General features: G+C 41.6%; 1 protein-coding gene across 2 annotated transcripts; it reads right to left on the bottom strand.

Annotated features, from left to right (window-relative positions):
- capzb (capping actin protein of muscle Z-line subunit beta) lies at positions 1 to 24,795 on the bottom strand. Of its 2 annotated transcripts, XM_010881476.3 has the most exons (9): positions 24,566 to 24,795; positions 7,893 to 7,982; positions 5,533 to 5,654; positions 5,273 to 5,386; positions 4,763 to 5,021; positions 3,983 to 4,048; positions 2,400 to 2,476; positions 1,698 to 1,799; positions 1,065 to 1,134 (listed from the first exon to the last, which is right to left on the bottom strand). In XM_010881476.3, exons 1-8 carry the CDS (start codon positions 24,566 to 24,568, stop codon positions 1,706 to 1,708), a joined length of 825 nt encoding a protein of 274 aa, XP_010879778.1. In that variant the 5' UTR covers positions 24,569 to 24,795; the 3' UTR covers positions 1,065 to 1,134; positions 1,698 to 1,705. The 2 variants fall into 2 exon arrangements, with proteins under 2 accessions (XP_010879779.1, XP_010879778.1); XM_010881477.3 differs by lacking the exon at positions 1,698 to 1,799 and having other exon boundaries at positions 1 to 1,134; positions 24,566 to 24,793.
- Between the last annotated feature and the right edge of the window lie 505 nt (positions 24,796 to 25,300).

The raw sequence follows: 25,300 nt of genomic DNA, 5'->3' as shown, positions 1-25,300 counted from the left end.
TTAAGATAGCTTTTTACTGTTTTTATTGTTGCTGGAGGCTCTAATACAATATGAATCATAAGCTTTACAAAATAAAAACAAAATACAACAAAAGATTCCCTCCCCAAAACGGAAACGGCCCAAAGCTTCCGGCAAGACGCAAAAACGGACGAACTGTGACCCCCAACATAGACCAGGAGAAAGGGAGAGAGCGAGAGGAGGAGAGAGGGAGAGAGAGGGATGCACATCTTCATGTTATACACAGTGTAAGGGCTGGCTTAGTGACATGGGTATACACAATGAATTCAACAGTCCATCCCCAGACTTTTGCCATCTACATCTCAATCTAACCATCCCAGCATCCCATGCTCCAGACTCAAAACGCATGCGGATAGTGGAATGAAGAGCAAACCATTGACCAATCGTTACAATAGATAGAGGGCCCACCCCTGCCCTATTCCTGCCAAAACATCAGCCAGGAACGATGACTATAATATCGACAGTTATATTTCCATAAAGATATAAGGGTGTGGCGTAGACACTATGATATAAGGGTTGCATGACATAAAACGTTGGTAGAAATGAATTACTGTGCCCATCCTATCTCCGGTACAGGGTGTGTCTGCCCCTGTCCCCAAACCAGAGAGATGTCACTCATTCAAAATTGACCCAGCTGTGAAGGAGCTATAGGGAATATAAACATCACCTTCACACCGTAAGATAATTTGAAACCGTCATAATACTATCATAATATTCATAACGAGAGTAAGAGTGAGTGTGAATGGCTTCATAGAGAAAGAGATGCCTAAAAACAAAGCATGAAAACCATAGAAAACAAAAAAAAACATAAAAAGCTAAGCGTTTTCTCTTTTGCTTTTCCACGAACGAACAAGAGTGCAGCACTGAAACAGGCATAAAGGGATGGAAGGTGAGATGTACAAACAGAAAAAAGATGGCGGGAGTGAGGTGGTGTGAGGAACAATGAGAAAGAGAGAGAGACAGAGAGGGAGAGAGACCGAGAGAGGGAGAGAGTGAGAGATAGACAGGAAAAAAAGACAATAACATCTCTAGGTTTGCTGTTTGCGTTTGAGTGCCACCATCAGGTCATTCTTCAGAGCTTCCTGCTTCGACTTATCAGCCAGGGTCTGAACACTCCTGCCCAGACAAGGAGGAAGAGCGGAGTTAGACACTGAACAGACACTAGATTCCAAATCAACTCCTAACACCCCAAGCACTCAGTACATATTTTTTTATGCATGTTTTTAATCAAAACAATAACAGAATCTTAACCCATCTTCAAAGACGATAAGGTGCAAGTCTAAAATAAAACAATCAATAGTTACAGATACATGAGTGGCAAGCGAATATAATTAGGAGTTCACTTGAAACATGGGTTTAGATGCAGTAGGAGTGAGTTTGTCAGATAGCAAACAAGACCAGTAGAGAACTTTGATAAGCAGTGAGGAAATCACCAACTGACTCACAGTAGACACAATGGCAGGATTAACAATATACACTGATTAGTTAAAGGTTAGGCATGGTCGGTTTATGTATGGATCGTCCTCATGCAGGGGTTTCTCCCAAAACCACACTTTAACACAGCTGACTTGGCTGCAACAAACGCTCTTCAAGAAAAACAATGTCTGGGGGTTGCAACTGGCTCGTTAACACACAAAACCACACGCACATGCGCGCGGGCACGCCATGCCAGACGATACCTCCGACCCTAGTCAATGAAGATCTGGCGCTGGGTGAGGACCTGAGACAGCTCCTTCTGGAGCTGTCGGTACTTTTGGTTATCAGGCAAAGAGTCAATAGATCTGGTGCCCAGTGGAGAGGCGATAGGGAAGGACAGGAGGAATGGAGAGAGGGGCAAATGGAGACATAAGGTTACAGAGTAGAGAAGGCAGGAGAGTAAAAGGGAAACGGTGGGATGAAACAGGGTAACAGGAAGACCGTGGGGTTGAAAAGGAAATAAAAAACAGGGTTGGAAAACGAAGACATTGACAAGGGAAGTAGTTCTAAGATGTGTTTATATACACCATAAAGAAACATGAGGACAAAGCCCTCAAGATGGACATGTCATAGCCAAGGTAAAAGGCGTATGGGGAGATTTGTACAAGTAGGTGACCCTCTGCCAGTGTTTGACAGATGTCAGGTGTGCCGGAGGGAGGGGGGGAAATGGTTTTGAGAGAAAAGAAAACCACTTGATGACCCAATTTGGATCAAAAAGTCTGTTTCTATTGCATTATAATAAATAGAATATGGGCATACAGAGTTACCGACATTCTGTATTTCTCATAATGTCTCTGTCGTGCCCCTGATAAGTTGGAGGTGCAAAACAATTTTCACTTTTCTTTAAGGGGAAGTCCCAATAAACCTTCTTAACCCAGTCCCCACTATTAAGTCTTAGAATGTACCTCAAGCCATTGACGATGTCCTTGGTCTTCCCAAAGTAGATCTCATTGAGAGTGGAGCGAATCTTATTCTCCATATCCTGAGGTAAAAAAAAAGAATCACATAAGAACACCACTCTTATCAATATACAGTGGATATAAAAAGTTTACACACCCCTGTTAAAATGGCAGGTTCTTGTGAACCAAAAAAAGGAGACAAAGATAAATCATGTCAAAACTTTGTCCAACTTTAATGTGACCTATAACGTGAACAATTCAATTGAAAAACAAACTGAAGAAAAACAGCCCCAAAGCATGATGCTGCCACCACCATGCTTCACTGTAGGTATGGTGTTCCTTGGGTGATGTGCAGTGTTGTTTTGGCACCAAACATACCTGTTGGAATTATGGCCAAAATGTTTAATGTTGGTTTCATCAGACCAAAACACATTTTCCCACGAGCCTTTGGGGGACTTGATGTTTGTTTTTGCAAACTTCAGCTGGGCTTGGATGTTTCTCTTTGTAAGAAAAGGCTTCCGTCTTGCCACCTGACCCCATAGCCCATTCATATGAAAAATACATGATTGTCACATGTAGCACACAACCAGTACTTGCCAGAAATTCCTGCAGTTCCTTTAATGTTGCTGTAGGCCTCTTGGAAGCCTCCCTGACCTTTTCGCCTTGTCATCAATTTTGGAGGGACGTCCAGTTCTTGGTAATGTCTCTGTTGTGCCATATTTTCTCCACTTGATGACTGCCTTCACTGTGTTCCATGGTATAATCTAATGCTTTGGAAATTCTTTTATACCCTTCTCCTGACTGATATCTTTCAACAATGAGATCCCTCTGATGCTTTGAGAAGCTCCCTGCAGACCATGGCTTTTGCTCTGTGATGCAACTAAGAAAATGGCAGGAAAATCCTTCTAGAACAGCTGAAACTTATTTGTGATTAATCAGAGTCACTTTAAATGATGGCAGGTGTGTAATGATTTCTATTTAACATGAGTTTGAATGTGATTGGTTAATTCTGAACACAGCCACATCCCCAGTTATAAGAGGGTGTGCTTATGCAACCAGGTTATTGTAAGGTTTTTATCTTTCATTTTCCCCCTCAAAGATTTCAGTTGGTTTTTCAATTGAATTGTTCACATTATAGGACACATTAAAAGTGGAAAAGGTTCTGAGATGATTTATCTTTGTCTCATTCTTTTACATCGCAAAAACCTAGTATTTTAGCAGGGGTGTGAAGACTTTATATGCACTGTATTGCAGTGATTTCACTGTAAACATGCACTCTGGGATTAAGTACACATTAAAAGCATATTGTGTAAGAGTTGGATTTGTAACATATAATACAAAATGAATTACATGGTACACAACTGGATGAAATAGAAAACAGGAACCTGTATTGGCTTGTGAAACTGACTATCAAAACTATGGGATGAAATAACAAAAGTTCTGGAGTGCTTCTTAAACCAAACCCATTACAGTAACGTGGTATTCATTTGGCCTACAGTATTATTGCAGCTAAGGAATAGACATGAACCACCACGTGCGTGTGTGAAACTGTACACTAGGAGCGTGCACGTAGGTGTAGTTCTACACACCTCCACCAGGCGGCCAATGTTGGCGATGTGTGGGGAGGACTCTCCAACGGTCTCGTCTTTCTCCATCTGGAAGGAGAGGAGTGAAGGTGGTTTTACAGTCCAATGGAGAGACCAATGTTGCAAAAAGCATACAAAGAGACAGATCACAAGTACGCGCACAGGCACAAGTTGTCTGAGAAATGTTTGGTCACGACATAAGATTCATTTGAAAAACTAATTGAGAAGCATTGTGTCAAAAATCTTTTTTAATGACCATAGGCATGATTAGAGACAATGTTTAAGCTAAAAACGCCATTCAAACTTAAAAACAAGCAGACTGATCTGTAATAATGTGCTTGAATACAGCTTTTCTATAAATGTATACTATTTAAAACCATTTAGAATGTTGCATAAAAGATAAGTTAAGATTTTGATTGGTGCGGACAGACTCAAAAGAAATGGCGTCAACTTTTCTTTGTCTACCACTGATAAATTAAGCTATGATGCTCATATTAACATTCATTTCAAATCTCAGACTAAGTTTCAACAAGTTTCTACATTAACTTAATTCTGTATGAATGTTAAAGCTAAAACAATGAAAGCTTTAAAACACATTACTTCTAAATGGCGAGTATAAAAAAATATATCACCAAGCCACTAAAACCGAAAAAATAACTGTTATTAAGGCAAATATTTTCTGACAAGGCATCCTTGGGCACCCAAGATAAAATCTTGGCCGCACAGCAGCAGTATTTTGTTGCACTTTAGGGCCCTGTCCACACCCTTCCTCTAGTTGTATACCTGTCGGGTCAAACTGCCTCCTAGGTTCATAGTTCCAGAGCCTGTCTTGGTCGTCTGGAGCCACAGCATGACGGTGGAGGTGAGTTTGTAGTGAGCGGTCCGTCCGCTGGACTTCTCCTGCACCTCCACCACATGGATAGAGTCCCAGCACCCCTTGATCTTCTTGGAGCCGTCTCCAGCCTTCTTGATGAGGATGACTCCAGCAAAGCCGTGATCCAAGTCCCACAGGTACACAGAGGAAACCCCACCCTCAAAGTACCTGGACGACACAATTATTCTTTGCGTCACAGACATGAAAAATCATCTGATACAGCTGGAACACCGTTTAAGCCAATCAGGATTCAGGATCAAATTTACTTGTTTAGGGTTATAATAGTCTGACTGTTATAATGACACTTAACGTGTCCGTGCTGAGTCTCTGCCGCTCACACGCTGGTGGGCCTGGGTGATTCCATAGTACCTCAGATCTGTGCACAGGTGGGGTCTGCAAACCTAGTGACTGGTACTCACAGGTCTCTGTACTGGTCGAAGGCATTGTTGGCCTCCACCTCCAGTTTGCGCAGGCGGGCAGATGGCATGGCGCCATCATCAATGGGAGGCTCATACTTATTACTCCATGGGGATCTGACAAACAAGAATGGTCAAAAAGTTGTCGCCATGTACAAAACCTTTCCCTGTCTGACAACAACACATTTAAACGGCACCAGAAATAATTCCTGAGCAGCAGGGAAGGAAATAGCCAGGGTAAAAGTGCAGGTTCTTGGTCCTACCTGTAGGAGTCACCGTCTCTGTTGTAGTCACACAGCAGGTAGTCCTTCCCCACCACCTTGTCCCGGGCGATCTTTAGAGGCTGGTCCACAGAGGAGAGCAGGTCCTCACATAGACTGGGCACCTGGACACGGGAAGCTGTCACTACACGGTCCAACAACACAGCCCATACGGTTCTACTTGCGCACCAATTCACAAGCTTGCATGCAACCCTTCAAATCTACTCTGGCTCTGAATGCCATGCACAGCGGGAAAAAAAGGCGGCTGGCTTGTTTAAAGAAACGCTTTGGGACGCTTTGCTTCTTATTTATTTATTCTGTTACAGTTTTAGATTTTGTGCATTCAGGTTGCCCTGTACCATGGTTCGGTATGAATACAGGTACTGTTTCTAAGACTAGCATTAAGCTGTACACTTTCACATAGCTTATTTAGAGGAGGGACCATAATAACTTCCAAAATACAGCCAATGTGAATTTAATATGACCTATGACATTGTGTTTGTCCAACAGCGCTCGGTGTGTTTCTTCCCAAGAACATTTAAAATGAAGAGCAGTGACTTGCGTACTTGGAGTCTAGAATTCAGTCTGACTACTGATTACAAGGGTGTGTGTCTCGGGTGGTGATTCTAGGTACAGTGGGGGAAGCAGGAAGAAAACCTACTAAAAGACAAAGACGTGGTCCTTGGCCAGAGCCGGACAGTAGGGAAAGAGAGAGAGTATTGTTCATGAGAGACAGATGAGACCGGGAGACAAGCGAAAGCTGTCATATGATATCCCTGAATCAACGGGGGTGAATAAGGTTTACAAGAGTTTCTCTCGATCCGCTTCCTCGTAACGGGGCGACACAAGGAGAGAGAGAGAGGGGGAGAGGATGGAAAGAATTTAAAGGAACATGCATGGGTCTCCAGGGATAAAGGACAGCCGGCGCGTTGACATGGTCAACATCTACGCTGCTCGGAACACAAAGCCGGTCCTGTTCCCCCCGACACAGCGCCCTGCGCCCGGCCACGGCCAGACAGGCGGAAGGAGAAAACCCAAAGAACCACCAAGGAAAGACACAGGGTGGGATCCAGACAGGTGGAGGTGTCACGGGTGATGGGAGGATGGAGGAGGACAGGGGTGGTGAGCTCAGGTATTCACGAAGCAAGAGATAAGAGGGGGTCCCTGTAAAGTGGGCCCATGTAGAGTGACTGACAGATTTACTAATAACTGCTAACAACCAGTTACAGAGGAACAGGCGGAGGCAGTCGTGGGAGAGTGCTGGTGCCCAGAGGGGTGTCGAAGAGGAGAGGAAGAGGAGCAGGCGGGGGTCTGAAGGGAAAAACTGGTATTAATCCAAAAAAAGGTAAAGAACAATCACTAGAGAAAGTGCGGTTTGAGTGCTGCCTTATTCAGCTTAATCTGGTAAATCTGATGGCACTATGATTTCAAGCACCATCCTGATTGTTAGTGTTTAGTCTACTAGGGTATTCCAAAGTAAGTCTATGTTTAAGCAGCATATTTGCGTGCGTGCATGAATGTGTGCGCGAGTGTTTCTCCCTTAGAATTCATGTGTACATAAACTATGATGAAATCTGCAGCATTGAAATCTGCAGCATTTTCTGCATTGAAATAAATATTTTGTATTCATTAAGATGTATATTGTACAGGCAGATTGTTCTTTTCTGCAAAGCACTCGGGGTGGCATGGATAATGTCATGTAGGTGAATAGGACTGGCACGGGTAATGTCATGTAGGTGAATAGGACTGGCACGGGTAATGTCATGTAGGTGAATAGGACTGGCACGGGTAATGTCATGTAGGTGAATAGGACTGGCAAGGGTAATGTCATGTAGGTGAATAGGACTGGCACGGGTAATGTCATGTAGGTGAATAGGACTGGCACGGGTAATGTCATGTAGGTGAATAGGACTGGCACGGGTAATGTCATGTAGGTGAATAGGACTGGCACGGGTAATGTCATGTAGGTGAATAGGACTGGCACGGGTAATGTCATGTAGGTGAATAGGACTGGCACGGGTAATGTCATGTAGGTGAATAGGACTGGCACGGGTAATGTCATGTAGGTGAATAGGACTGGCACGGGTAATGTCATGTAGGTGAATAGGACTGGCACGGGTAATGTCATGTAATTGAATAGGACTGGCACAGGTAATGTCATGTAATTGAATATGACTGGCACAGGTAATGTCATGTAATTGAATATAACTGGCACAGGTAATGTAATGTAATTGAATATAACTGGCACAGGTAATGTCATGTAATTGAATATGACTGGCACGAATAATGTCATGTAGTTGAATTATAACAGGCAAGGGTAATGTCATGTAGGACTGAGTGGTTGTCATCGGCCGTTGACTCACCAGGTCGATGAGGTCACTGAGGTTCTTTTCAATCTGCTGGGGAGGCAGACGCCTCATCAGGTCCAGAGCACAGTCTAGCTGCTGGTCATTCTGAAAAACACAAACCCTCCTGTAAATGCATTGGGGAAAAGCAATTTGTAATTTACTTTTCATCAACACCAGCTAGGTTGTTGTTCAATTGACAACAGATGGAAGAATTCCAAATTCCAAAAAAAAGTATTTTCCCACCAGTTGTTTCCCAACTGACCTTTTGAGGATGAAAGTAGTGTTTAATGACTTAGAAAAAATTAAGAGTACTTTGTTGTCACATTCTTATTCAGAGTTTTACATGCTTTGATTGCATTTTCTATTCAACTGATAGTTTTGTCACAGAAACCGTTCTATGAAATAGTAAATGAACCCACTACGGTCTTAAAACCTGTCCTCTAACCAAAATCCCACACATTCAAAGCAGGAAGACTACCCTGCTATTGTCACACGTCACTTGTCCGTTATTAGAACAATTCCTCTCCTCTTTGATGGAGTATTCTTTAATGGACACATTGGCAGTTCTTGCAGCATTGTACTAATTTAAGATGCATGTATCTCTGCTGCTCCTATCCAGAAACCCACCATCAGTGTACATCAGGACTGCCAACCCCTGTTCCTTGACTATCTGTCAATCTCAAACTGACCCCAATCCCCTACACGCTTTGAGTGCTGACAAAACTCAGAGGGAGACATCCATGGAATGGGTATATTTTTTCCTTTTTTAAAACAGAGTATTTAGATTTACAACCAGAGGCAAGTAAGACTAGCTAAGGGTTCAATAAAGGCATCAATTTCGGAACATTCTCGACTTGAATGAAGCAATTAATGGTCAACTGTTACTTGACATAAGCATTACATTTTAAATATACTTATTGTTGATAAAACATCCACAAATTAACATTTACATTAGGACATATTTTGTTATGCATGGGTCATGTGGCAAAATCACGTCAACAAATGCATGTTATATATTAGGAATGCCTATCCATTCTTTTGTGTAAAACTGTGCAAGCTAAAAATAAGACGACAGTGCCATATGGTATTCTACTTCGCTAGCTACTTGCTAGCAGAACCTGCATCGGTGCAGGTCTGTTGGAAGGGGCCACTGGAGGACGTAATTAGCCCCTACACTCCTGCTCATTTCTGCTCCCTCAGCTTTAGGACACTGGTGCAAATGGTGGAGGCACGCATGAATGCGTAAAGGAAGGGCTGAGGGTGGAGACCAGAGGTTCATTTGGGAACTACTGTAGTTTCCACCCATTCCCTGTTGTCATTCAGCTAATTATTAGGATTGGGTGTACTAGATTAGGGTTGGAGAGGACACCTACAGGACGGTATCTCTCCGGGAAGGTTCGGAAGGCCAGGTTTATGCAAACATGAATTCATTCAACAACAAACACGTACCGGGGGCTGCCTTTATGATACTGCAGAATCTCAATGAACAACCCCAAATCTTAGCAAAGATGACCAACTTCAACATCTCTCTAGTAACAGCTATAGGTTAGTGGGTCTAGTTTCCCCACCTCCCATTTGGGATATTCGCGCTATGGATGATTGCGGCGGAGGGAACAAGCACGATGCTCCTTTGTCCTATCAGGGGAATTTGCACATCCCAAATAAATATATGTGGTAATTGTATTCCCAGACATTTCAGGCTAAATGCATGGAAGGTTAGATAAAACAATTAATTAAACTTTGCTTTTATTACAATATAATAAGAAATACATGAAATTCCCAGTGCAATAATAATTGTCTAGTGCATCCAAGCACCAACTGAGATGTTGTAACGTTCTGGGACGGCCTCAAACCTGCCCTGACTAGGGCAGAACAAGGCAGAAAGTTGCATTAAAACTTACAACAGTAACAACTGCGAACACACTAGAGGCAGTAGGATCTTGAAAAATGTATGGTGTTGCAGGAGTAGCCAATCACATAAATCACAATGGTTACCCAGCAGATTTCAATATTATTAATTACTGTAAATCTATTGCACTTCTCCTTAAGCGTTCACACTGAAACATCAATAGAAAAACAGAGCCAACTTCAGTATCTAGACTGACCTTTACAGCACACTGATTGAGGAAGGGTGATAGGCAGGTACAAGGTTCTGCTTCACTCTGTCGTTTTTCCAGAAATCACATGAAATCAAACAAACTACCTCACATGATCCATAAGAGGCAAACTCTATCTTTTCGATGAGGTTTGCTGATGTCATGTAAGACACGTGAAAAACATCAAACCACTTTTAATACTACTTGCTCTCTTCAACCAAATCAATATGAATCCCCTGCCACACTGTCTGACCAGCGCCAAGGGTGGAGTGGTGCGACCGCAGGCGTTTTCTGTAATGCTTGACAGATTTGGCAATACGATACCGGTTTCCATTTCACTGTCCAACCCCGAGCATTACATGGTGCTACGGGCCAAGGCTTCCATTCGACAGATGCCAGGATGTTCGTGCCGAAGGTCATCCAACAGTCTGTCTTTGGGCAGGTGGCATGACTAAATAGAAGTATACCGCCTTGGTCCTCAGACCACCCGTAGGTGAGGCGCCTCTGTCAGTGCTTTACCATTGACGTAGCTCAGCAAACCAAGCTACCTTGCAGAGTAGTGGGTCTTTCTTTGTACTCCACTCAATGTATCTTGCAACCCTGGCAGTATACCCACCGGTGAGAAGTAGAACAGGCCTTTGATTCGTTTGTCTCCTCTCAGTAATCTTGACAGTTTGTCTGCATTACTATGACCAGATGACTTCCTGTACCCAAGGACGCAGATGTATGCATGAGTGCCCATCTTTGCATTCTCAATGTTGCTAAGGTTGGAATAGCCGACTTTGGTTCTAAAAGTGCCATCAAAGGCTTGTTGTCTGTAATAAAAGTAGTCTTCAATCACCACAAATGTGTGTATTTGTTACACTTTGAAACAATAAATTCTAGGTATAGCCCAATCACTTCTTTCGACTTTGGAAATTATCTATAACCGGATCAGTTACCAGATCCATTCAGTGCATATGTTACAGGTGTTGCTTTTAAAATAGAATGGATATATCAGGACGTTACCTGAATCATTGACTTAAAATCCTAAATTCCATTTGGACCTTCAGCAAACACCTCCTGATGGTGCTGCAGTATCATATTACAAAAATTTAATAAATTTCCCACAAACATAATAGCAGTTGCCTCCCACAAATGTAATACGTCATAACTATTACGTTGGCATGGATTTCTTATGTTTGCGGGAAGGTGAAAAATATTTAGCTTTCAAAATTGTAATACTTTTCCAACAATGTAACAAATCACTAATACAAATCTGCAGCTTATACAAGTAGCTAACTCTAAATGTTTTTAACAACCAATTTTCTTCCCAGAAATTATTGTCCTTTAGATTATTGCCTATTTAGACGGCTCCATTAACAGTATCAAAGACAAGAGTATCCCTGTAACACACTTGAGACCAGAGAGACTGTGACCCCTATGTTTAACTGCATGTCCAAATCCTTTCCATCCAAAGTAACGTTAACTGGAATTTCTTTTTTCCATTTTAAGCAGTGTAAACTGTATACACCCCAAACAACTCTAAAGCATCCTCTTTACTCATGCAATTTCAACAAACTGCCAGTCCCACTTTCCAGTTTCAACATGCTCGAGCAACGTGTCCAAATTCAGAACAGACATGGCATTTCCTCCACACTGGTAACATGGTTGCCGACCAGCATTAGTGTGCGATTTCTCTGATTCTTTCTAGTGACTTTCCTGCACTCTTATTTTCCTCTCCTGGGAAATGTTTTGCCAACTGAATTTACTGTCTTAAACGCTTCCTGCTATTCCTGAACTCTTGGATTCCTGCAATCTAACGCAATTGATAAGGCCATCTCACATGCCGTTTTGAATGTTCAATTCTTATCTGCTAGCATCTTGAGATGCATAGCTTTAGAATAGACTACCCCTACAAACAGCTGAACATCTGTCTCAGAGCCACCAGATCAGACATTGACACTCCTGCATTCTGGTTAAGATTTGAAAAAGAAAACACTCAGCAATCACCAAAGATTTTGGTTTCTAGTGAGCTAATAACACACAGTGTAGCATAACAGTCCATATATATCAGCGCCAATTACAGAGACAAACACACTGACCTTTTTGTCACCTGTGATGTAATTCGCAAACACCTAGGATTCTAAAAAGTCAGTATAACTCCCGCAATTCTATGTTACGCCTTTTAGGTGCAAAATCAATCCAATGTAATGATATTGTTCTTGTTTACTTCAAAGTTATTTTCAAAGCCCAGAATTCTAAAGCCATTCCATTCGCATTCTATAGAAAATACCCACCCTCAATAGAGATCCATTTCATGTTTTCCTTTAGCAAGTAATAACCCTAGCCATGTCCATTGAGAGTGATTTGGAGTTCACACACCAGTTCGAGTTATAGAATATCGGCTGGCTAGATAATTAACTTCAGCAGTAAGATCAAGCCCTAATAATTAGCAATTGCATATTGACCTGCAGTAATGATTGTTGAATTGCAATACTACCTTATTTGTATCTATAGTGTAACAAGTAGCAACAAATTGCTGTGGCAAGCTATTGTTTTTAGCAAATAAGCAGGTCACATGTCCTGTACTACAGAAATATTAATAGATACAGCCTAAATCGGAGATCTCCGAAAGTGTGCAGAATTACATTAACTTAAAGAAGAATTCCAAGCCCCATCTGACTCAGTCCCTCTCCCATTGGAACAGAATATTGCCCTTGTGTTGAACTACTATTTGTTGACATTTTAGGCACACCTTTTTTTTCTTAGAGATAGGAGCACATTTTTCAAAAGGTAATTGGCAGGAAACCGCACTTTCCAGGTTCATGCAAGCGGTTTCACAGACTGTTGGAAATATCAGTTTGAAATGCAGGAAAGAATGTAAGGGAAGATGGAACAGCTGTGATGGGTTGCCTGGAGGGGCTAGGATCTCTGAAATGAAAATGGATAGCCCACCCTTCAACAAAATAAATGTAAGTGACCCTCAGACCACTGAAGATAAAGTGACCCTCCCCTATAAGCCCTGTTAAAATCAGTGCTGAATTTCTAGGGCGGTGACTAGGGAGGCTCAGAGTTACCGGAATCATATTTATTATTTTTCTGCAGGTGTCCTCAGAAGCTGCACACCAGCCTATAGCGTCTGTGGGAAATCTAGGCTTTTACAAATGCATTTCATGCAATGTTACGTCATTTTACGTGGTTGGAGATTTGGAATAATGATTTCAATATGGCAGAAATTATCAAAATGTCAGGATACAGTAACAAACAGAAAATCTAATGTTTGCTTATTGTTTATAATGTAGTATTATTTTAAATAATGTAAATGTGTAGCACAACAAACAGCATTAGACTCCCACTCCAGTTTTATGTTGCCTAAATATTCACAAATTAAAACCAAAGCGATACGCCTTGCAGCCGGATATTAAAACGTGTTGCCAGCAAAAGGCTATTTGGTGCGGTCCTCTGTAGCTACCTAAAAACACATTATTGACCAGAAGTATAATCATTTGGGCATGACAGCCACACAAGCAACAGGTTAATAAAATGCCTGGCTTGGGCCTACCTTTCCTAAAAGGTTAACTCTTTCGTTGGCCAGGTTCAGCTATATCATAAAATTAGTCACTGTTAACAGATAGTAAAATCCTCCTCTGGTTCACAGATCTCTAAGCTTCACTGAACCCTTAAACAGTGTTAAATGGCTGGATGGCTTTTTCCCAGAAAGCCACACAAATGGCTATGATCCCGAATTTACTTTGGCTGGTTAGTGCTGTGGGAGAGAGAAACAATGACAATGCATATTCAGTCAAGAGTTGCAGTGTCTTGCAGTCATTCTACAAAATCGCATTAACATGGCCAGTCAAACTACATCAATACATTTCCCCATGGATGTCGTTTTACGAGAGTTTTAACACATCAGTTTTCCTTATTTGCCATGCAACGTCTGCCCAAATTCGCTGTGCATTTCTTGCAGTACTCTCCACACAAGCTTAGAAGTTTTTGGAGAAACAAAACTGGGGGTGCACAAGTTCCCTGTGGGGGCAATGCCAGGCTTTGTGGATTCGGGACTAGATAGACGTGCACTCACTTCATGCGCGTACCACACAGCAACAGCTGCAGTTAGTTTTAAGATCTTGCGCCCTGGCTCAACCAGCACGAATAGCTTATCCTTGCAAATAGGGGATGCATGCAGGACCGGGCACACATTGAAATAATAGGCAACTATTACATGACACTCCCTGCACCAGATATATAAAATATGAAAAGCATGCCACGACCCTATTTTCCTCCGGGTGCAATTACATAAATTGCAAACCATCCCATATGGCTAGGATAATGCCTTGGAATGCTAGGTAAGTAATTTTGTAAATGAATAGAATAGGTTGGTGGATATGGGGAAGTGTTTATAAAATATTTCCCCAAAGATTCATGGCCCGGTTAAAGTAAAACACCTACAGGAACAGAGTACCATGACTTTTCAGAATGCTATTATTAATATTGGCATTCATTCAGTGGTAATTAATGTGAAAGGGAAGACAACCGGGATATTGATTTGATGTTGTATGCAAAGTCCAACCAAGATGCGTCTTTTTCAATTCACTGAACCAATTTGAAAATGCTTGGAGCAGTCATGATGATCCCCAAGAGAGCATTTAAGGTTAACTGCCTTGCAGAACGACAGAACATTTTTCACTTTGCCAGGTCAGGGATTCAATTCATTACCTTTTGGTTACTCTTTATGATGCTCTAGAGCTATGCTACAGAAACTGTCCAAAACCTAACAACAGGGCTAGGTGTGCCAAGGTTGTGCAAGGGGCACCAAGTAAAAGTATTGTTTTAGTCAAAAACTGTTGTGGCACAGGATTTACTCTGCATGGATTGGAAGAAGGAAAAAAACATTGTTGACTGGTTTATAAAGTATCAAATAGACAATGAAATAAGTCACTTATAACCCATTACATTCAGAAATCAGCTAATGTAACATTTATCCATGGTCTAGCACTGGAATATGTTAACAGAAGTATTTTTCTAATGTCAGGATGACATGCCAGTAAAACATTTACATATCAATAGGCAGTGATGTCCTATCTATTCTGGTATACACAGGGTGCTGAATGCATCGGAGAGATTCAGTTGGCACCGGAATTTGAATATTGCTGCCATTGCAGCTTTAACTGGTTAGCTGCAGGTGCAGATACTTTTTTTTGTAAATTATGAAAACAGATGGTAAATCATGTTGGCAGGAACAGAGTGCTCATTATGGTACAAAATAAAATAAAACAGATTAAAGCTTATATATTTTTTAAAGATATTGAAGGCCTACGGTTGAATGAAGTACAGACAATGGAGTAGTTAACTGGTGGTTTCTGTAGCAAAGCCCTTGGAGTGGCTCACACCTTGAGGTTTGGCTCACACTTCCAGACTGGAGAAGTCTGGCCTCTCTCTGCCGTTCACCTACCATTGAAATGTTTCCAGACATTCAGTGTGCACGTACCATACATACTGATATTATCTATGCATTATAGAACAATGTAGATGGCAGAAAAGATTCAGAAAACGCTGGCTGCATCAGCCTCCAACCTAAAAATAGATTATCCCATCTACTGTCAATTTCTGGACAAGTTGTGACGATGCGTCATTTCACACACAGCCAAACCCTTGCTGGCGACTCCATGTACGTACAAAAAAACCCAAACTTTTCCCCCTCCACACCTCCCTGCCCCTTACTTACTGAGGAGATCTAGCAATGGCACCGATGAGTGCGAGTGTTTGGGAAAGGCCAGTAGAAAAGCAAGCAAAGAAAAGCCTACACTGTGGGTGCACTTCTGTCACTCAACAATGCAATGAGTCCAGGCCGCCATGACACGACACTCTGGTGAAATGTACAGGACAGAGACTGGCATCAATACCCCATAACAACAAAACAAAAACCGGTTTTGAAATCTGTGCCAGTTCACTGAAAATAAACATTTGTTCAAGAAGAATAAGTCGTCGGCTGCCACTTGTACTACATTAATGTCCTACATGACTACAGGTCAAGCTCGTCACCTCTACCACATTAATGTCCTACATGACTACAGGTCAAGCTCGTCACCTGTACCACATTAATGACCTACATGACTACAGGTCAAGCTCGTCACCTCTACCACATTAATGTCCTACATGACTACAGGTCAAGCTCGTCACCTCTACCACATTAATGTCCTACATGACTACAGGTCAAGCTCGTCACCTCTACCACATTAATGTCCTACATGACTACAGGTGAAGCATTTGTCACCTGAACAACTTATTTCCCCACAGGTTACCTCGGAAACTGGCCATCTGTCCCATGGAGTCGATTAGGCATATACTCACCACATCAGGTCAAGAGTTCAAAGTCCCAGTGCATTAGAGCTTTGTGCATGAAACCAGTCACATCCACATGACTGACCCGTTCACATGAAGCCTGAGCCAGTACATAATGCTAAAGATCTAGGTTTGGTGATGAAAATAAATGCATTGGCTTGGTTGGGGTAATTCCCATCGCATAGCTGGCCTACATAATACGTACGCCCATAATTCACTCCATGGACGAATTGGAAGCGTTCAGGCTTGGTCTGAATATTGTATACATGTAATGACTCATCCTTGAACATTTCCCTGGTATTCTGACATTAAATTTGATATCTATATCAATTTAATCAATAGCCAATTACATATATAAAAAAAAAAATTACATTTGGATCATGTATGCTGATTGATTTATTGCTGAGAGTTATCCACTACAACGTGCCCCCCTGACTTACTGTAGTGAAAAACAATATCAGGAGAGCACTTGTAATAAACAAGCTTTTTATTCCATAGAGACCAAGCTGGCATGGCGGGAGGCGTCAGGCTACAACGCTTATTCTAGCCTATTTAAGTGCCTGTTTGGGTAGGTTCTCAGTTGCATTTTCAGTTTGATTTGGGTTGTTGAATGGTGAAGCATCTTTTGTGTCTGCTACAACGAACAGTCAGATATGATAAGAACCAGTTTGGCGTGATGATGAAGCATTTTCTTTCAAAATGTAATTCTGAATATACAGACAGTTTAAATTGTACAGCAATTTATCTTTATAATTGTAGTTGGCTACATTTATCACAATTATCAACAGCACAGGTTAAATAAATAAATCTACTGATTTACACAACCTCCTGTTAAATGTTTAGCACTACAATAAGGTCCTGAGGAGTGTCTGTTTAATTACCTTTATGTAAAAACACAATATACATATATACAGTATCTCACAAAAGTGAGTTCACCCCTTTTTTATTTTCATGTGACAACACTGAGGAAATGACACTTAGCTACAATGTAAAGTGTACAGCTTGTAAAACAGTGTCAATTTGCTGTCCCCTCAAAATAAAACAACACACACAGCCATTAATGTCTAAAAACAGGCAAGAGTAAGTACACCCATAAGTGAACATTTCCAAATTGGGCCCAAAGTGTAAATAATCATTTTCCAGCACTGCCTTAACCCTCTTGGGCATGGAGTTCACCAGAGCTTCATAGGTTGCCACTGGAGTCCTCTTCTACTCCTCCATGACGACACCACGGAGCTGGTGCATGTTAGAGACCTTGTGCTCCTCCACCTTCCGTTTGAGGATGCGCCTCAGATGCTCAATAAGCTTTAGGTCTGGAGACATGCTTGGCTAGTTATCATGTTGGGGTCGTTATCATGTTGGAATACTGCCCTGCGGACCAGTCTCCGAAGGGAGGGGATCATGCTCTGCTTCAGTATGTCACAGTACATGTTGGCATTCATGGTTCCCGCAATGAACTGCAGCTCCCCAGTGCCGGCAGCACCCATGCAGCCCCAGACCATGAAACTCCCACCACCATGCTTGACTGTAGGCAAGACACACTTTTCTTTGTACTCCTCACCTGGTTGCCGCGCCACACACACAAACACGACACCATCTGAACCAAATACGTTTATCTTGGTCACATCAGACCACAGGACATGGTTCCAGTAATCCATGACCTTAGTCTGCTTGTCTTCAGCAAACTGTTTGCGGGCTTTCTTGTGCATCATCTTTAGAAGAGGCTTCCTTCTGGGACGACAGCCATGCAGACCAATTTGATGCAGTGTGCAGCGTATGGTCTGAGCACTGACAGGCTGACCCCCCACCCCTTAAACCTCTGCAGCAATGCTGGCAGCACTCATACGTCTATTTCCCAAAGACAACCTCTGGATATGATGCTGAGCACATGCACTCAACTTCTTTGGTCAACCATCGCGAAGCCTGTTCTGAGTGGAACCTGTCCTGTTAAACCGCAGTATGGTCTTGGCCACCGTGATGCAGCTCAGTTTCAGGATCTTGGTAAACTTCTTATAGTCTAGGCCATCTTTATGTAGAGCAACAATTATTTTTTTCAGATCCTCAGAGATTTCTTTGCCATGAGGTGCCGTGTTGAACTTCCAGTGACCAGTATGAGGGAATGTGAGAGCGATAACACCAAATTTAACACACCTGCTCCCCATTCACACCTGAGACCTTGTAACACTAACGAGTCACATGACACCAGGGAGGGAAAATGGCTAATTTGGCCAAATTTAGGGGTGTACTCACTTTTGTTGCAGTTTAGACATTAATGGCTGTGTGTTGAGTTATTTTGAGGGGACAGCAAATTTACACTTTTATACAAGCTGTACACTCACCCCTTTACATTGTAGCAAAGTGTCATTTCTTCAGTGTTGTCACACAAAAATATATATTCAAATATTTGCAAAAATGTCAGGGTGTACTCACTTTTGTGAGATATACAGTACAGGCCAAAAGTTTAGACACCTTCTCATTCAATGCATTTTCTTTATTTACATTGTAGATTCTCACTGAAGGCATCAAAACTGTGAATGAACACATATGGAATTATGTACTTAACAAAAAAGTGTGAAATAACTGAAAACGTCTTATATTTTAGATTCCTCAAAGTAGCCACCGTTTGCTTTTTTTGATAGCGCTGCAAACCCTTGGTGTTCTCTCAATTAGCTTCACGAGGTAGTCACCTGAAATGGTTTTCACTTAACAGGTGTGCCTTGTCAGGGTCACTTAGTGGAATAATTTTTTCCCTTATTAATGGGGTTGGGACCATCAGTTGTGTTGTGCAGAAGTCAGGTTGATACACGGCCGACAGCCCTATTGGACAACTGTTAGAATTCATATTATGGCAAGAATCAATCCGCTAAGTAAAGAGAAACGAGTGGCCATCATTACTTTAACAAATGAAGGTCGGTCAGTCCGGAAAATTGCAAAAACTTTGAGAATGTGTCCCCAACTGCAGTCGCAAAAACCATTAAGCGCTACAACGAAACTGGCTCACATGAGGACCGCCCCAGGAAAGGAAGACCAAGAGTCACCTCTGCTCCTGAGGATAAATTCATCCGAGTCACCAGCCTCAGAAATCGCAGGTTAACAGCAGCTCAGATTAGAGACCAGCTGAATGCCACACAGAGTTCTAGCAGCAGACATCTCTAGAACAACTGTTAAGAGGAGACTGCGCGAATCAGGCCTTCATGGTCAAGTAGCTGCTAGGAAACCACTGCTAAGGAGAGGCAACAAGCAGAAGAGATTTGTTTGTGCCAAGAAACACAAGGAATGGACATTAGACCAGTGGAAATCTGTGCTTTGAGATCTTTGGTTCCAACCGCTGTGTCTTTGTGCGATGCAGAAAAGGTGAACGGATGGACTCTACATGCCTGGTTCCCACCGTGAAGCATGGAGGAGTAGGTGTGATGGTGCTTTGCTGGTGACACTGTTGGGGATTTATTCAAAATTGAAGGCATACTGAACCAGCATGGCTACCACAGCATCCTGCAGCGACATGCCATCCCATCCGGTTTGCGTTTAGTAGGACCATCATTTATTTTTCAACAGGACAATGACCCCAAACGCACCTCCAGGCTGTGTAAGGGCTATTTGACCAAGAAGGAGAGTGATGGAGTGCTGCGCCAGATGACCTGGCCTCCACAGTCACCGGACCTGAAACCAATCGAGATGGTTTGGGGTGAGCTGGACCGCAGAGTGAAGGCAAAAGGGCCAACAAGTGCTAAGCATCTCTGGGAACTCCTTCAAGACTGTTGGAAACCATTTCAGGTGACTACCTCTTGAAGCTCATCAAGAGAATGCCAAGAGTGTGCAAACCATTAATCAGAGCAATCAATCAATCAAAATTTATTTATAAAGCGCTTTTTACAACAGCAGTTGTCACAAAGTGCTTTACAGAGACACCCGGCCTTAAACCCCAAGGAGCAAACAACAGTAGTGTTGAATCAGAGCAAAGGGTGGCTACTTTGAAGAAACTAGAATATAAGACATGTTTTCAGTTATTTCACACTTGTACTTTGTTAAGTACATATTCTACATGTGTTCATTCATAGTTCTGATGCCTTCAGTGAGAATCTACAATGTAAATAGTCATGAAAAAAAAGGAAACGTATTGAATGTGAAGGTGTGTCCAAACTTTTGGCCTGTACCGTATCAACCATGTATATACGTATATAATCATCTATACATAAAAACATGTTATAGCTAAATTGCACACCTGCAGTCCTGCTAATGAATGAACTAGACAAAGGACAATGAGCACTGAACTTGACAAACACTTCCCACTTCATAAAGAGAAATGCCTCAAAGTAGCATGACAGTGACGTCCCAAGACTGGTGAGTGTTCTTCCTGCATATACATCACAACAGGGAGGACTTTCAGGTAGACCTGACTACTGCTCTAAGAACATAGCAGTGTATTCAGTTATAATAATAAAAACAACAACCTGGGCTTAGCCTTGGAAGCCAAGTCCTAATGACATTCCTGGGCTATAAAACTGAATATAAAATGTGTTCTTAATGGAAAACAGAAGAAGAAAAAAACTGACAGATTTCATGAATTCCTTCAGTGAAAAAGTCTTAAACCTTTTACAGTGAATTTGCCCAATACTGACAAATGAGGGATCACTAGTCTTTTAATGAATACCAAGTCATCAGATGAAACCAAGAGTGAGACTGCAAGCCATGGAAGAACATCTGGCTATTCACACTCCCAAAACCAGTCTTTCCCTAAACAAAACTTGAGTCTTGTATCCTGACGATGTACCTCTCTCCCATTTCTAGGTTTGATCTAGGTGGATCAAAGCATATTAATCAGTTTCATTCAGCCAACACCTGCGCTCCCTGACACTGTTTACAAACGCTTTGGTTTTGGTGTAAACACTCGACTGTCCCAGGGGCCGAGAGGCGGCGGTGAGGCTGGACCAACAGGATGGATGAGCTGTGGTCAAGAGAGAGTGGGTGGCTGGGGAGACAAGCCATCTGCTCAACACTATTTTCAGACCTTGAGTCCAAGTGTGGAACACTGATAAAAGCAGGACTATGAGCCCAGTGGAGTTGGAGGGGCAGAATAGTGTTTAAACCCATTAGGTGTTTAAAATTATGCCTATGTTAGAAAATGGACATTGAATGGTTGAATTTATTTCTGCTTAAACATATGAAACATTTTGAAGTTAACAGTATGAGACATCCATCAAAATATGTTGAAAACCCCTGTGAAGGTGAAGCCTAATGTGGTTTATATTGGGTAAGTTTAAGAAATGTCTCTTAGTTTTGTTATTTCCCAAAAAAGGATCTAAAGAAATATTTACATAATTCTCCATAATGAATAAGTGAAAACACCAAGAAATGTGTGCCAGTTTAGTGAAAATAAACTGAAATTTCACATGTAAATAAGTAGACAGACCCTTTATTCAATACTTTGTAGAAATGCCTTTGGCAGTGATCACAGCTTTCGCACAAAGATTATTCATCTTCACTCCAGCCTGAAGTCCTGTTGAGACTCAAGTTTTTTTTTTTTTTTTTAAAAGGACCTCTCTGTATTTTGTTCTGTTTACCCTTCCCGTAATCCTGACCAGTCTCACAGTCCAGGCCTTGGAGAAGCATCCCCATAGCAGGACGCTTCCACCACCATGCTTCACCATAGGGATGGTATTAGCCAGGTGATGAGTGGTCTTGTTTTCACCAGGTGTAGTAATTGGCATTCAGCCTAACAGTTCGCCTTGTGTCTCATCAGACCAGAAAATCTTTCTTCATCCTCTCAAGTTCATGAGACAGGATGAGTGGCTTCTGTCTAAACATTCTACTAACGGCCTATTGGAGTGCTGCAGAGATGTGTGCCCTTCTGGCAGGTCCTCCCATCTCCGCAGAAAATCTCTAAAGCTCAGTCAGTAACCATTGGGATCATAGTTACCATTTCAACTCAAGTTGGAGTGTCATGGCAAAGGGTGTGATTACTTATGTAACTGACATTTCAGTTTTTCCATTTTCAATAAATTAGCACAAATTCCTAAAAACTAGTTTTGCTTTATAATTATTGGGGACCGTGAATAGACATTTTAAATTAAGCCTGTAACAACCAAATGAGAAGAAAGTGAACGGGTCTGAACACGGTCCAAAGCAACTGTACATGACCATTTTTTATTTTGTTCAGTGTATTTTGAGTAGCCTTTGAACTGCAGGCTTATGCTCCATATTGTTATTGTTTCTCCCACCATATCTGTGGGCACAATATTTAAGACATCCTGTTTCCATCACACATGATCCTGTACACACCTGTGGGGGAACCAAGGGGTTCAAAAGGGGGGCCTAAAAATCATATATTTTAAGAATTGGGTCATAATATTTCCCTAAATATTAGTCCTCCCAAAATCCCTAAATGGGTCCAAGACATTTTAAGATCAAATACCTTTGGATGATTTGGACATGATGCTTCAGGATGACAGTCAGAAGGGCAGGAAGAAAACAGAAACTGCTGTTTCTTACAGCTGTATTTGGTTACTGGTGGTAATTCCTGTAACCCCAATCTAATGATAATGATTTATTTTTCCCAGTTCATCCTTTCGCAACTCAAATTCCAAATCAGGAAATTCTAACTTTAGGGAGCAAACCGTAGCCTGGAAAATTCTGGGTTAAATTATAAAAACATCTTACAAAACTAGGCTTTCATAAGGCAATTCAGACAAAGAGATGGTAAATTCCCAGGGATATACAATGTCATGAGTGCATTCAGGTGACTGTTTTGCAGCAGCTTTTCCTGACTGTACAATACCTCTGTTTAGAATAACCCAGCTTATACAAACAAGCAATCTGTACATTAAACAAAGTGAACATAACTGACTCACAGGTTTTTTGCTAGGTATGCTTTCTCATCTTTCACAATAGCTTGAGTTCTCAAATTACAACCAGTGTGCTATTGGGGAAAGCAGGTGTGCTATTTATTGACTGAATATGTCATTTCTCATTTTTCTGCATGACAGGGAAAGATCCTTCCCAAAGTAATTCAATAAAGAGTATAAGTCAGTACAATACAGAACCCCACACTAACAGGATCTACACAACACGAAATCTTAACAGGATCTACACAACACGCTTGAGAGACATCTGAAACAGTTGTTAGACTCCTACTGCAGTCAATAGTACCTGTATAAAGCACTAATCAGACAACAAGAAGCACATGGCCCAAAACAATTCCACAACTGTTTTAAGAACCCCCCCCCCCCCAATGATTTAAAAATATATATATATAAATATATATATACATATACACACACACACACACACACACACACACACACACACACACACACAAATATAATGAACATTGTTGTACAGGACAATGCACTAAATTGTATGCAGAACCATGGTGTCTAAAAAACATGTGAAAAAAATCTGTTCTTGTTTGGGGATTGCATTTATTAGAATAATAGCCAGTGTGTAAAATAATACAAAAATATGCATAAGTTCAGAAAATATTCTGTAAAGTTCAGCTAAGGGGCTGATTATGTCAAACTCCATATTTCCTGCGGAGACTTTAAATTTAATTTGGGGAAAATGTGGTCTACATTTTTTATTTATCAGCATTCTCCTAATAAGTCTTACATGTGTATTTCTATACCGCGCGATTCATTACATGTTTTAATTGCAGTCGTGCATATTGTTTTACGCTCAGATCTACACATCGGCAAACTTTTAATGTCTCATTTCGGCCAGGTTACATTATTATACTTAAAAAGATGTTAAAATAATAGTTTTTAATCAAAAGATAGGTGCTGAACACGAAAATTGCATTGTTGAATCCAAGGAAAAGTTTTAGGTTGTGGTCTACACGTCGCCTCAAATGCATTGGAGGGAATGGGCGGAGCAGGCCGATTTTAGCGATAGGCAACCCGGCGCTAGTACTATTTTAACCCTGGGGTATATGTCTGTAAGAGGGGGGTGGAGAGTGAGACCCCCTTCTAATCCTCGAACTAGTTTCTCAATCCAAAACATCCTGTAACTTTATTCTGCGCAAAAGGAATGAAGCTGCATAACTGGAAGAAAAAAAATAATTCGACTAGCAATAACCTGTCGTCTAGCTAATAAAATATAAGTAGATAGCAAATGTATATGGAGCGCGATGCCACTGTCAAAACGCAACACAGCACTTCCTATAAAAGGAGAGCTAGCAAGCTAGCTAACTGGCGAATATCCCATGGCTAGTAGCCCCACCAAAAACTAGCAACCCATCCCCATTACTCCAACTCGTCTCCGCGGCCTTACCATGTCTGCGGCGCTCGGTGACGATCTTGGAGGGGAATATGTTTTCGCTGAGGACTTTACACGTTCGTTTTATTGTGCTTGCACAGCTTGTTCTTCTATACTATTATTGTTTCTATCCCCACCAAGTAGATGATGTTTCGTATCGCCTCCCTCACGGAACCCAGCCCTGTCAGCGAATTCACTTCCTCAACCGGGGTACAGGAAGGGACACCGAGAAAACAAGTGCAATTGCATATCCGGGTCACTCTACTTCTCTGAACCAGCCAATCGGAGAGGAGTAAGTAAGGTATTGCCAAGTATGGAAAGAGGAGAGGAGTGGTGAATGGTAAAAAGTAAATGAAGAGGGAACGTACAGGGGTAATGGGAATATCGGAGGTATATACATGTTTTCAAACAAAGGTTAAACATTGTGATGTAGTTGGCATACCAGTACCAGGGGTCTGACTCATAGATTGAAATCTCTTTTAATTATTTATTTGCACACAAAAATATGAGAGACGTTATAACGCAACGAACAGAACATGGGCATGGGTCGGGTGTTGCGGTCCATTCTTGATTTCAGAAATAAATTGCATTCAAACAATTATATATTTGTAATTGAACATACACAACCCAATAACAAACATGCAATCACACAGACATTTGGTGTGTCACTCACGATCACTAAGGACGAATTTTACAATACTATGGGCAGAAATGTAAAACAAAGGAAGATATTTGAATCGCGATGATCAT

The sequence above is a fragment of the Esox lucius genome, chromosome 17 (assembly GCF_011004845.1).
Source record: "Esox lucius isolate fEsoLuc1 chromosome 17, fEsoLuc1.pri, whole genome shotgun sequence".
Classification (NCBI taxonomy): Eukaryota; Metazoa; Chordata; class Actinopteri; order Esociformes; family Esocidae; genus Esox; species Esox lucius.
This window is presented reverse-complemented; position numbering and strand designations above follow the sequence as displayed.